At 43.0% G+C, this 13,887-nt stretch overlaps 1 protein-coding gene across 1 annotated transcript in view; it reads right to left on the bottom strand.

Moving 5' to 3' along the window:
* Positions 1-2,467: 2,467 nt before the first annotated feature.
* The window catches only part of GART (phosphoribosylglycinamide formyltransferase, phosphoribosylglycinamide synthetase, phosphoribosylaminoimidazole synthetase), a 35,506-nt gene continuing 24,086 nt past the window's right edge, over positions 2,468-13,887 (bottom strand). Inside the window, exons 15-22 of the mRNA XM_009907377.2 lie at positions 13,136-13,384; positions 12,615-12,767; positions 10,694-10,897; positions 10,220-10,351; positions 9,490-9,620; positions 7,315-7,456; positions 3,904-4,019; positions 2,468-2,715 (exon numbers count right to left, since the gene is read on the bottom strand). Of these exons, the coding sequence (XP_009905679.2) occupies positions 2,533-2,715; positions 3,904-4,019; positions 7,315-7,456; positions 9,490-9,620; positions 10,220-10,351; positions 10,694-10,897; positions 12,615-12,767; positions 13,136-13,384 (1,310 nt within the window). The 3' untranslated portion in view covers positions 2,468-2,532. The remainder of the gene's footprint in view (positions 2,716-3,903; positions 4,020-7,314; positions 7,457-9,489; positions 9,621-10,219; positions 10,352-10,693; positions 10,898-12,614; positions 12,768-13,135; positions 13,385-13,887) is intronic.

Here is a 13,887-nt window from a genome sequence, read left to right as displayed (position 1 = left end):
CACACTGTTTATTTCACTGGTGGCTGTATCAGGATGCTTGACAGCATGACTCAGCTCCAGCTGAAGTCTCCATTTTTCCTTCTTTTTTTGTTTTGTTTTGTAATGTATAGCTAGTGGTGTTTCAGTAGTTAGGGAGGGGAGGAAAGTTCAGTTCCCTCCTGTAAGCTCTGCCATTTATGTACAGAGATCTGTATTTGCCTCTTGAGCTTCAAAGAGTGGAGCAAGTATTGTGGAAGACATAGGAAGAACAAGGCAAGATTAACCAATGGATGGTATGTAGAGATGACTTTAATGATAACCACCTTGCTTAGTTTGCTTGTGTTCTGTTGTAACTGTGTAGTAACTTCCTGTTGTATATTATTTGCACTTCCTAGTATGCATGAGTGACTGTTCCAAATGTAACAAATAAAATGTCAAAAGGGACTTGGGTGCTAGTTCCTGTGCTCTGCTAGGTCTCAGGACAATCACCATGGCATTGAACAACTCTCTTAATTGTGTTTCTGGCATCCCTCAGAGGCTGGGTGTGGTGGTAGTCTGTTAAACCTACTCATTCTTTTTACAGACTGGTACCTGAAGCAAAGCCATCTAAGATCCAGTTCACAATGAAGTTTCTTTTTTATGCATTTGTAGAAACACAAATAGGTGCAAAATCCCAGAGTCCTGCTTAAGCTGTCTGGAATGGGGTAGTGCAGTGGGAGTGCCAAGGTCTTCTGCTGTTTGCCTTTCTGGCAGTGATGAAACTGCTTTTATCAACAATGTAATATTCATCAACTGTAGAGGTAGTGATGTTATTCCTAGTAGTCCGACTCTTCCTACATGTGAGTTACATTAAGTACAATTTCTTTTGACCTGTGAAATATTTACTTTGTCACTAAGGCACTGAACCTGTGGGGCCAAACCCCTGCCAGAGCTGGGCGCTCCTGCATCCTTTGCATTCTCTGTGGGACAGGCTGGAGTTCAAGCCTTGGTGAGCAGTGTGCCTGTGGGGAAGGCCCTCCTGTGGGAGGGCAGGTTTGTACTGAAAAATGCTGGGATGAAGACTTAGCTTTTCTTCTTTAACCTTTACAAGCAAATTACATTTGACCATGTAATTTTCCTCTGTACTTCCTTGAGCTTTATCCTCGGTGACACACAATGACAGGAATATTTTGTCAGCAAGTTTCTTCATCACAGACCCTCTGGTCATGGTAAGGTCATCACACTCCGTCAATCATTGCTAACTTATGGAGGTTTGCACACATCTGTACCCTCACAAACTGATTAACAGTTGCTGTACTGGGGACAAAGTTAAATTCTGTTTCTTCAACTCTTGCTCCAGTTTAGACCCCTGCTAGAGGAAGTCTAAGGAAAGATTTTGACATTCAATTATTACACTTCATTACACTTTATTTCAAATCCAAATTGAGATTACGTCAGCATAGAAGTACCATAAGGACATCAGTGCACAGAATACAAATCAACTTGCTCTCTGTTAAAGGGGAGCTCTAAAACATACAGAATTAGCTTCAGGCAGATGTTTCTGGTTTGTAGTGGGGAAAACTGGATTGTTTTAGTCAACACATCAAAATGTTTTCACAAGTATACTAAAGCACTTTTTCACAAGAGTTGAGTTGTGCAAAAAAAGCCTTTCAGAATGGTAACATTGACTGTGTTCCCATCAGTATTGTTCCAAGTGAAAACACTGTTCCAAGAATAAAGGCACTTAATTCCAGCTGAGTTTCTGAAGAATGTCTTGCAAGCCAAGAACACATCTTATGTCTCGTCCTAACTCCCTTTCTCCTCATTAAAAAACCCCAACCCAACCAGACACCCAACTCTCTCAGAGGAATTCATATGTGGCTTCAACACACGGGTGGTCCTTGAGGGCCAATGATAGCAGATATTTAATTCTATTTAGTACCTGATTGGCAGCAGGTCCAATATTTGGAATTATGAGTATGGGCCAGACAAGATACACCAACATTAAAACAATAACTGTATGGAAAAGAAGTCCATTTTGTTATCTGCAAGAGTATTTAGTGTTCTGAGAGGCCAGTTTCTCTTGTTTTGGCTAGAGATTTTCACCAGTAGAAGTTTTTGCCTTTAGCTGTCTCTTCCACTGTATTGGTTTCATTACATTTCCTCACAAACACTTCACAGCACATGACAAGAGAAACCTCTGTTACAGCCTGTATGGTCTGTTTGAGCCTAATACTGCTGTTCCTAAGTCAATCTGAGATGCTCAGATCCCTCTGGAACAAACTGAATGGGGTTTTGTGTGTTAAGAAAGTGACTGAGAACCGAAATGTTGGCCAAGGAAGTGATTGTAATCATTGCTGAAATGACTGAGAGCAGCCCTCTGCCTTAATATTCCCATTTGAGGCTTTCTCTGGATTTGAATCTGTAACCATTGGAGGGAGAACATGCCATGGTAAACTCTATGTTGAAAACACTTTGTGAAGAAAACACAGTGTGGTGTTATTCTATGACCTCTGCTTTGCTCAGTTAAGGCTCCCCAGCTGTCCCACCTGAGGATGCTTACAGACACTGCTCCTACTTCCAGCAGATCTTGCCAGCTTCCCCCACCTGTACAGCCCCACTGGCAACAAGCTGCAGGGCAGCTGGGAAGGCTCGGTGCTCAGCCTCCTTCACCCTTTCAGAGAGGGTCTCCACTGTGTCACCAACCTTAACTGGAACTGCCTCTTGGAAAATGATTGCTCCAGCATCAACTTCCTCCTGTAAAAGCAAAAGCCAGAAAGTTGCCATGGCTGAAAGAGAAGAGAGAAGGGGGCCCAGCTGCACAACAGTGAAAGTAATCCACCTGCCCAGGGGATCTGTTTACTGTGTGTTACTACAGGAAACATGAATTTGGCATAAAGTGAGGAGTGCAGAAAAGATGCTGGCACTTACACTGGCCTGTGAGGAACTAACAGAAGCACAGGGTTCAAAGAAAAAGAGGCAGAACTCCAGTGAGTTACATTTCTGCTGCAGAAATAACAAAAGCCACCTTAACTGTAGAGACAAATAGGCTAAATTGGACAAAACGATGGCATTTCAATTTGGAAGAGTAAATTAGCCAAGGCTTGGCAGAGAGACACGCTAGAGGACGCAGCAGATCTTTCTTTTGCATGTTAATGAGGCAGGCCCCTGCTGGTTAGTTGCTGTTTCTCGGTAAGCTGCCACACAGAGGAGAAACCTCAAGTCATATCATGGGGAAAGGAAAGCAATTTTTCCTTCTATCTGGAACATTAGTTCTTGTCTCTTTTTCCATTCAAAGAAAGCAAAAATCATGAGAACAGATTGCAGGAGTAGTGGGAAAGGGGAGGGCAGTCTGAAGAATGCAGCAGAGGAGGGAAGACTAGTTACTGTCAACGCTGAGAACTACACAAGATGGAGAGCTGATAAAATCTGCATCTTCCAAGCTGAGAGAGTGCTGGGGTTTGTTTTCTTAGTTTTTGACTAACAGAAATTGTTAAGTTTTTCTCTGGATCACTTCTTTAACAAATCCAAGCTTCCTGTGTCATTTCCAGTGTTGTAGGATTTTAATTCTTTTAATTTATTTCTTCTTCATGAAAGCAACAAATGAGGGCTGTAAGATACAATTCAGTAAGCTCATGCTGAAGATCAGTAAAGATTTATGGTTAGCTGAGGCCTCACATTGCTACTCCAGCTGGTGGAAAGCAGCAGTGGGATGCGTAGGGAAGAAGTTAGGTTGGGTAAAGCTTGAACTCCAGCTCATCATGGCCAGTTCCTTCTCCAGGGACAACAAAGTAAAGCACTGTATTGTCTAATAATCTTATGATCAAAGGACAAAAGGTGATCAAACATGATGGTCTGAGGGCCTTCCAAGAGAGCTCTGAAGTGAAAATTTTAAAACTAACAAATCCTAAAGTTAAAAGGAGGGAGGGAGGAGAGAGTACTTACAGCTACAAAGTGTACAGTACAGCCTGTGACTCGGACTCCAGCTTGTAACACCAACTTGTGGGCATTCGCTCCCTTGAAAGAAGGCAGTAGAGATGGGTGGATATTCAGGATTTTTCCTGGAAAATTGGAAGTGAAGTCATTTGTCTTTTAGCATTCAGCCACACCAGAGTGTTAAAAGCACAACAAGCAACAGAGGAACAAAGTGCATTGGTGAATAAGGTTTTCCACCACCTCTGCACGTGCTTGGTTTTTGGTGACACTGACAGATAATCAGCCCAAAGCATTTCAGAATGTCTTACTTCAGAAAAATCCAGGACAGCAATCAGTTAGAATTAATGGCACAAGTAAACCACATTTCTCCAGTCACTAAAAATGATTAATTTTTGGATGTAGCTGTCCTTTCACTCGGCATCTTGTTCTTCTCTTCTTTGATCACCAGAAAAATCCTCTTTCTTACAAACTCAGCACCCAGAAGAAACTTGGTGCAGTTTCAAATGATGTAACAGATCCTCCGTGACAAGGCAAAAATTCTTTAGCCTGAACTTTTCCTCCACACCTGTTTTGGCTTAATAAAAGACAACAGCTGCTCATATAGGAGCCCTTCTCTCTGCCCTTCTGAAAAGCAGCTATTACTTATGACTTTCCATGTGAAAAGTTGGCTGGGGGATCCTGAAGTTGATAATGTAACCTCTAACACTCAGGTGTGCCTGTGATTATAACCCTGGCAAGCCTGTACCTCCCATTTCCCTTAAAAGAGGAGGCATATGCTTGAGCTCCTACCTAACTGTACAGTAAGGGAGAGTGACTGCCCATGACCTCAGGGTCTCACCACTACAAGCAACACAGTGGTTAAACCATGAGAAAAGCTTTCCTCTGGCAGACTTCCCCTGTGCACTCCTAATAGGTCTGTGAAGGCTCCTCCAGCCCATTCTGGACTGGAGTGAAGTCAAAAGGTGCTTGACAGTCCTAGATCTCTTACATTCAGTATGCACTCTTACAGGATAAAAAAGCAAGGGGCCGTCGATACTATTTATACCGCAGCATGCTACACCCACACCATCTCTGCATGCCTCCTCCTGTTTAGGAAGACTGAACGTCATCAGGATTCATTGAACACCACATAAATGCCAAGCAGTGAGACTGAGCTGACCGACATATGCTGGGCAGAGGCAGTAGTGCACCAAAATAGAGGCCTGTGATTTTGTAACTTGAAATGAAGGCCATTCTGGCAGCACTGTGCCAAACCTGCCTTCTCACTGCAAGAACCCATGCAGATACTGACCTCTGCGACTTAAAAAGTGATCCTCAACAGTCTCTCAAACTTGTTTTGTATCTCAGAGCCACCCCTTCATAAGCATCAGCATCTCCCTGCCTGCTGCTTGGACAAAAAACCCAAAACTATCAGGGTCGGTGAGCTGAGCACTGCACTTCTGTTTTGCATTTCCACACTTTCTCATTACAGGGCTGTCAGAAGCTCCTCTGAAGGAATGCAGTTTGCTGTTTGCTTGGCTTTGTTTTGTTTAGTTTTTAATCTGTCCCTTACCTTAACATTCAAATTAGCATTTCAGAGCTCTTAAGCAAGAAAGAGTTTCACAACGAATTTTACTCTCTGTCCTTGTGACAGTGAGAGAAAGAAAAAGTAACAGCTTTTAAGAGAGCAATAACAAGAACTGATCACTCCTGGGTAATTTAGGGCAGTCAGCACCTAGGTGTGGCCGGCGGGGTCAGAATTTTACAGCAGTCTTCTGGCACAGATCTGAATAGAGCTGAGCTGAATAGAACCTCTGAGCTCACACGAAGGCCTAATTGAAGCATACTCTTGGTCAAAGCTCAGGCAGGTATCTGTTTTCAAGCTCAGTACAGTGCTGGACATTTAAAAAATGAGTTAACTAAAGAAAGCCTTTTGGTTTTGCTCTCAGGCCAGTCATACTGGTAATGCAAATCCTGCATCATGCAGGGCAATCACCAGAGCTTTGGCCCTATATCAGAGAGAACTAAATTCAACTTTTATTTGCACTAGGGAGTTGGTTTTTTTCTGTCCTCTGGACAGATACTCTACTCAAAATACATCTTTTGCATTGAGGGATTCCTCTCTCCCAACTGCAGCTGTCTACAAACACAGATATTTACATACTTGTCTTCCAGACTCTAACAATCATCTGACTTACTTCAGCTGACAGCTTTAACATAAAAGGTGTGGTTTCCTAGGAATGCCTCTTTTGCTCCACTAATTTTGACATGAGGCTTGAAAAGTAGTTCAGGTGTAAAAGATTTGTGTCACAGACACACCCAGAGTAACACAAAAGTCACCATGTGAACAATACAGGCCACCCAAAGAGCTGCAATGCAAACACCAATCAGCCTGTAACTGGTGTGAGCAAGAAACAATTAAAGTAACCGTGGCTGAACGCAAAGCAGAACAAACACTGAGAACAGCAGCTGCCTCCCTGTGATTCAGGACTCTGAAAGAATCAGGAAGAGATGACAAGAGGAATGCAACAACTGGGGGGGAGGGAGAGCAGCCACTGAAGCAGGCAGAGGTGTTAACCAGCCCCTAACAAAAGACTAGAAAAATGGTAAATGATGACACTGTGAACACTTCGGACAAACAAGAGCTGAATCTGCCTGTGAAACCTGGTACCCTTGGATGCAGACAGCTCCTGGGACGTCTGACCAGAAGACTGGCAAGGTCTTGTAAAGAGGAACTGCCTATTGCCACCCAGATTTGCTGGTTTATAAGCAGCCAAAGTAGCTCATCCCTTAAGGGAAGGAATTCTCATTGTCTGGATGCTCTCCTCTTCCCAACCAACACCTACAGTTTAGGCAAAAATTAGCTCTGCACTTTGTGTCTCCAGACATCTGAAGTCTTCACAGCCTTATTTTAAAACATTTTTCTACTGAATCAGTGGCTGCAAGACCTGCATTTGCCCTTGGCTTCCATAAACCTCTGTGGAAATTATCTTTTCAGTGACATCCAGTGATAGGACAAGGCAACAGGTGCAAGCTGGGACACAGGAGGTTCCATGTAAATGTAAGGGAAAAGCTTCTTCACTGTGAGGGTGACAGAGCACTGGAACAGGCTGCCCGGAGCAGCTGTGGAGTCTGCTTCACTGGAGACATTCAAACCTGCCTGGATGTGTTCCTGTGTGACCTGTTCTAGGTGGTCCTGCTCTGGCAGGGGGGTTGAAACAGATGATCTTTCCAGGTCCCTTCCAACCTCTCATACTCTGTGATTCTGTAAATAAAACCCCACCTTTCTCATCCTTTTCCTTACAAGATAGGAAGAGCCTAGTTTCCTGCAAACCCAGAATTAATTTGGTCTCTTTTCTGTATTTTTCTAATTTTCTTTTCCTGAGGATAAGCTATAAAACTACTTCTTTCAAAATGCATACACCACTGTGCTGTGCTTACCTTCCCATTTTTTGACAAAAGGACCTGACAGTATTCTCATAAATCCAGCCAGGCAGATCAGTTCCACTGAGAATTCTTGAAGGACTTTGTCAACTGCACTGTCAAATGCAGTGCGGCTTTCATACAGCGTATGGTCAATAACCTGTGGTAACCCAAAAGACAAAGACATACAGATGTGGTGTTAATTCACTCTAAAAGCCCTAAGAGCACAATAAAATGGTACCCTGGAGTAGTAAAAAAAAACCCAACCAAACAACCCAAAAGTAAATCTCCACCTGTGGCTTGAGCTGAGTGCGCGTCCACAGCAAGAACAGCTCACAAACACACGCAGCTAACACCCAGACCTGCAGTCTTTATTCACACAAACAATCACCAGAACAACCAAGAGATTTTGGGGGTTTTTAGGCCCCAGCATTCTGACACAATTTGACAACCCACAAATGGACATCATTAGGACAACCTGAAGTTTTACAATGATTTGTAAAGTGAGTGAACTCACTTTAAGGCCTCTGATAGTTTTAAGCAGTTAAACCTTGTCAAAAGTTCTATCACAAAACCTTGAAGGAAAGGCTAATCACAACCTCATGAAACAGCCCCTAGTGTATAAGGTCAATGTACCTGAGTTATGTATTTTCCATCCAGGATACACCCCCTAATTTAAGCAGGAAGAAGGCAGTGCTACCTAACTTAAAACATCCATGGTCTTCTAAACAGAGGTACCTTTTAATCCCTTTCAAACTTACTATGGGAGTTTTGAAAAACCAGAACTTGTTGGCTGAAAAGGTGGCAGAGGTCATGTAATGGGTTGTGGCAGACCCCCTCCCCACCACAGGCAGAAATAACGACTCAGACAAACTGATTGCAAAAGTAGTGGAGAGTTTACATAGAGAACAGTGAGTGTGCACAAAAGGAAACATGGTGACAAGAAAGGAACCAAAGTAAACCCAGAAAGACTCCAAACCCCACCTGAGGGTGCATCCAAAACCCCCAGGGCTCCTTCTTCCCCCTCCCTCTGCTGGGCTAGTCTCAGCTGGCCAGGCCTGAGACTGCCCATCCCCCTGTGGCCTTGGGCCCAATCAGGCCCATGGCCGGGAGATCTCTCCCCCAGTTACCAAGTCTCGGAGAGGGAAGGAAAGAGGAAGTGCCAGACCCCACCGCAAAATTTATAGTGGTGCAAGGGATTATGGTAGAAATACCTAACTTCCTGAGTCCACCCACTGGGATGGACTTCTGGACACAGGAAACACCCCTGTAGCAGAGGGCACCCAGCCCAAACTACGACAGGTCACTAGATATAGAACCCATCTCAACACTGAGCTGAACTCTGCCAGCAGCTACCAGGTAATAACCAGCACACCACGTACTCAGCAGAGCCTCTGTTTCACCACTCACTCTCTATCTCAGCCACTGAAACCATCAGCTCCCCCAGACTATATAGTTTTCCTTTATTAGATGTTTATTCTCCCCTTGCATACTATGGACATATTTCACTTGTGATCTTTGTGTACTCCCAAATAAGAGACAGCAGTGCTAACACTCAGATCCTGGTACTATCTGAAGTTGGTAACAAAGCTTGCACTGAGCCCAGATCTGAGCCCTATGTCTTTAGTTATCTGTGGAAAATGACTGTAAAGTGCTCCTCAGAACAGCAGCATTTCACACCTGTAGAACAGATTACTTCACAAAGGATAAAGAAATGCAGTGCTGGATCTGTAAGGGAAGAACAGTTTGCTTTGAATATCCCAGAGAGCCTGAAGAATACCCAGGGAGTCAGTGAAAACTTGACCTATTTGATTCAACTGAATTACCATGCCTACCATGCTAACTTAAAAAATACATTCAGATAAAATAGATTGTCACTTTAATGTAAATACAGTTAAATAAATGATAAAGTTTAAACTGTAACTGTGAAGGGTTTTTTCTGCTGGTTTGATGACTGTTCTCCAGAACATCAGGATTGCTGGCAGGATCTCTTGAGAAGGAGAAAAGTAAGTATTCTGCTCTCCATGTTAGGTAGTTTGCCCAAAGGCACAAGCTGATGAGACTTTAAAAAACAAAAGCTAAGGCTTCCTATCAAACCATCTCTTACCCTAGTGAAAGTCACTATCTCACAGTATCTTCCTGCTACAGTCAGAGATAAGGATATCTGATGTTAGAAAGATGAGGAACACTTACCCTTGTAGGAATACCAGCTCTTTCAGCTTTCCTTAACCCTTCCACACCAGCTTTGTTAGAAACAACAAGAACTATTTGTGCAAAACTGGTTTGCTTCTTTGTGCTGTTTATGAGGGCTTCCAGGTTTGTGCCTATGAGTGGAAAAATAATTCATGAGTTGTTCCTGCAGAATAAATACAGTTAACAGCTAGAAGTGGGGTTTAAGTGAGCGGCAGTGTGGGCGAGACCCAGTCCAAACCCTGCTGACGTTAACAATAATCCTCTTTTAATTGATCATACTGGGAACTGCATTCAACAGCTGGAGGCTCTAGGGCTTTTACTACCAATTAAATTTGTAAACTGTAATTTATGGAATTGGAATGATGGTCTACATTTTAACAAGTGAAAATAATGAAAGCACTAGGAGTGTCTGCATAGCAAGAAGAAATCCTGATGGCTTTGTGAAATAATGCTGCTGTCCCTACAGTGTAACGCAGTGGGTGCTTGAATCTAGAGATGTGCAGAAGCTGTAGACAAAATGAACAGTCAGTTTGCAGCAGAGGTTAAAGATCGTTCTGCCGGTGATTGAAATTAATCCAAGGGCAAAATCAGTTCTGCCTGTTACTGAAAGCCTATTAGAAGCCTATCAGAGCCTCCATGGAGAACTGCAAGGACTTCAGAGATTTTAAATCTGCTGAAGTTCCTTTCTCAATAGTCCATTTTACACTGTAGTAAAGAACATAACTCTCACCTGTTCCAGAGATAAGGACAGCAACCTTCACTTTGTTTGTTTGGATTTTGCCTTGGATATGGCTGTGCACAGATAGTGACCTATTTGCTTGCAAGGCTTGAAGCAAATTATGGACTTTAACATGGTCAGAGCCTGAACACATACAAGAAGAAAAAAAACAAAACACCACAGTAAAATTACACATAAATAATGGGAGAAATAGAAGAGACCAGAAAAGCAGCATGGCAAGGGATTAATGACATTACTGTACTTCTCATTATTTATTTATAGTCCTGGTGACATCTGACATTGCTAAGCACATGTTCTGTGACTAAGACTGAAGTCATGAGAACTGCCATTTTAATACCCTTTACAAAAAAAGCCATGGAGGTGTCAGTTAAAGAGATTTTCAACTAACCTCTATGGAGCCTCACCAGCTAAGGGATTTGGCTCTGCTTTTTTTTCTGTTTTGAAGGAAAATTAAAATTTAATAACCTTTTTGTAGGGAGACAACTTTGCCAATCAGCCAGGCTGTCTCGTGTCTCTGTATGTCCTTAAGGACCTGCTGAGCCAGCTCCTTCTGAACTACCAGGACAGCACCGATCCCACAATTAAAGGTCCGTGTCATTTCATCCTCAGACAGGTTCCCTTCTTTATGAAGCCAGCAGAAGATTTCAGGAATCTTCCAGGTAAGAGCATCTGAAGAGAAAAATACCAATGAAGAGTGGAAAGCACTACCAATAGGCAAATACTGGAATTACCTGAGCATTAAGGGCAAAGATCTGGATGGAACACACAAAGACCCACAGCAGCACTAGCTTCAGTGAAATTGGCTTGCATGCACAGAAATTTTCCTTCATTACTGAATAAGACTTGGGGGTAAAAGAAGCATCACTCTGGGAGGTAATCAATCATACTGCTCGCCTGCAATCTGTTAATCAGTAATTAAAAACGGGCTCTGAGGCAGTCTTTGGAAAATCCTCCTCTGGAAGGTGGCAACCCTGCTTCTAGAGAAACTACTGTACCAGAACTACAGCCTTAAAAACCATCAAAGCCTCACGCTGCCCTCAATTCCAACAAGGTGAGGATGACTTCCAGCAGCATCAGAAATGCTTCTGGACAAGCCACTGTAAAAGAACTCCAAAGACAGTGTAAGTTTCTTTCTTGTCTTGTTACCTTTAAAATGGTATTATCCCTATTCATACACACAGCTGTCCACTGGGAAAAAGTGAAAGAATGATTTGCATGCAGTTCTTGAGTGCAAAACTCAGCATCAGTTCCTTTATTTTATTCTACAACACAATGGACATTGCACAACACATAGCAAGTCATTTACTTTTCCATACTCCACCTTTCCTGCAGGTGAAAAACTCTTTCTAGCATGCCTGTCGAGATGGTGGTGAGGCTTATTTAAGGTAGGTTGAGGAGCACGAGAGGTACTTGAGCTGGTCACCTTATGTGAATGCTAATTCAAGACTTAATGAGTATCATTTCATTAGCAATAATTTTCTAGGTTGTTGAAAATGGTGACAGTCCACTTTGGATCACTTTTAAAGTAGTTTTATTTTTGCAGGGATGGATAGGATTTCCTAAAAAATCCAACCCAAAACACCATCAGGGGAAGTGAATTCAATGGGAAGCAGCCTTAAGATGACCAAGTGTTTTGACTGGCTCTGGTTCAGGCACAAGGAGAAATTCAGACACAGTGAAGAAAAAAAGCAAACATTTCCAGATAGGCAACTCTAGCTCTTACTGTCCAAGTCAGCTTGAATGGCCCCCAATACACAGGCTTCCACACCAGTCCATATTAACATGAAGATGTTTCCATAACATGCTGGTTTAGGCTGGGATGGAGTTAATTGTCTTCATTGTATCTAGTATGTTTTAGATTTGTGCTGAAAACAGTGTTGATCTCATGGGGATGTTTCAGCTGTTGCTGAGCAGTGTTTATCCAGAGACAAGGCCTTCTCTGCTTCTCACACCACTCCACCACTGAGCAGGATGGGGATGCACAAGCTGGGAGGGGACACAACTAGGATAGCTGACCTGAGCTGACCAAAAGGATATTTCATACCATATGACGTCATGCTCAGCATATAAAGTGAGGGTAAGAAGGAAGGGGGCACATTCAGAGTGATGCCATTTGTCTTCCTAAGTAACTGCTGGGCATGATGGAGTCCTGGAGATACCTGTACACCTGGCTGATGATGGGAAGTGGTGAATGAGCTCCTTTTGCTTGTGTGCATGGCTTTTCCTTTGTCTATTAAACTGCCCTTATCTCAACCAACCAGTTTTCTCACTTTTGTCCTTCTGATTCTCTCCCCCATCTCACCACAGTGGAGTGAGCAAGCAGCTGTGTGCGGCTCACTTGCCAGCTAGATTAGACTACAACACATAGCTTTTCTTTTTATCTCACCTAAAATGACACCTAAGGACTCCGGGAGAACTCTGGGGATGTTCTCCAGCAAGCCCCCTCCAGTGATGTGGGCATAGGCTTTCACATGGCCGGAGCGAAGCACAGGCAACAGAGTCTTGCTGTAGATTTTAGTTGGGGTTAACAAAAGATCTCCTGGAGATGAAAGAGGATGAAAGATAATGAAGTACAGCAAAGAATGAAATGTTCATCAATAAAAATGTGAGTAAATCTCAAAACATTAATTTGCTGGACACTAACAAGCATTTCCTACACAAAACCAGCCCCACAGCTTTCTACCTTTTTTAGCATATAACTATTTAGTCCCCTCCTTTAATTTCTTTCCTGCACATGTGATTCACAAGAAGAAAAAAAGAGATGAGGACATGTTAAAGGATGCAGTAATATTTTGGTGGTTTAGGAAAGTTACAAAAGTAAAAGGCACAGACAAAACAACACCTATGTGACATTTGACTATTCAGAAGTTTAAGTCATAATACAAGAAACTGCTTCGTAAGTGGTACCTAATGTCTGGTCACCGGAGGTACCAACTGGAGAAGAGAAATCCAGCGATGACTTTTCCACGATCTTCCTTACAAGGCTGTACCCATTGCTATGAACCCCAGAAGAAGCTACTCCAATAACCACATCTCCATCAGTAATTCTCTCCAGCTGGGGCAGCATCTGCCCTCGCTCCACCGCACCAACAGCAAAGCCAGCCAGGTCGTACTCCCCAGGTGGATACATGCCTGGCATTTCAGCCGTTTCTCCTCCTGTTGAGACCAATAAAAAGAGAGGGATCCAAACGTCAGGACTCATTTGGTCTAGAGAGGGAAACTTGCTGTGTTTGATACAGCAAACGAGCATTTACTGCACAGTCTGAAGTTTTCCAAACAAGCATCTTCATACTAGCCCCCCATATCAGGGACATACTCTCCCCAGCTGTCCACACAGCCATCTCATTTTCCTCCTTCAAACTCCTCTGCTGGTTACAATGTCTACAAGAAGAAAAACTTCACAATGATGATGTTGCCATGGTATTATGACCTCTGCTCAACATGCTAACCTAGAGTACAGTCTTGTTTTTCTTTTGCACACATCAGGATTTGTTCAATAAAACAATTACTCTGTTTCCAGAAAGTGTCCCTGAAGAGGCTCCAAATACACCTGAATGACGGTGGAAGCTCAGTGCCTGACACCGCTCAATCCTAGAGTCTCTGGAAGCTTTTCCAGGTTTCTACATTACATTACTATAACCAACTTTAAAATCAAGGTT

Source organism: Dryobates pubescens, chromosome 12, assembly GCF_014839835.1.
Source record: "Dryobates pubescens isolate bDryPub1 chromosome 12, bDryPub1.pri, whole genome shotgun sequence".
Lineage (NCBI taxonomy): Eukaryota > Metazoa > Chordata > Aves > Piciformes > Picidae > Dryobates > Dryobates pubescens.
This window is presented reverse-complemented; position numbering and strand designations above follow the sequence as displayed.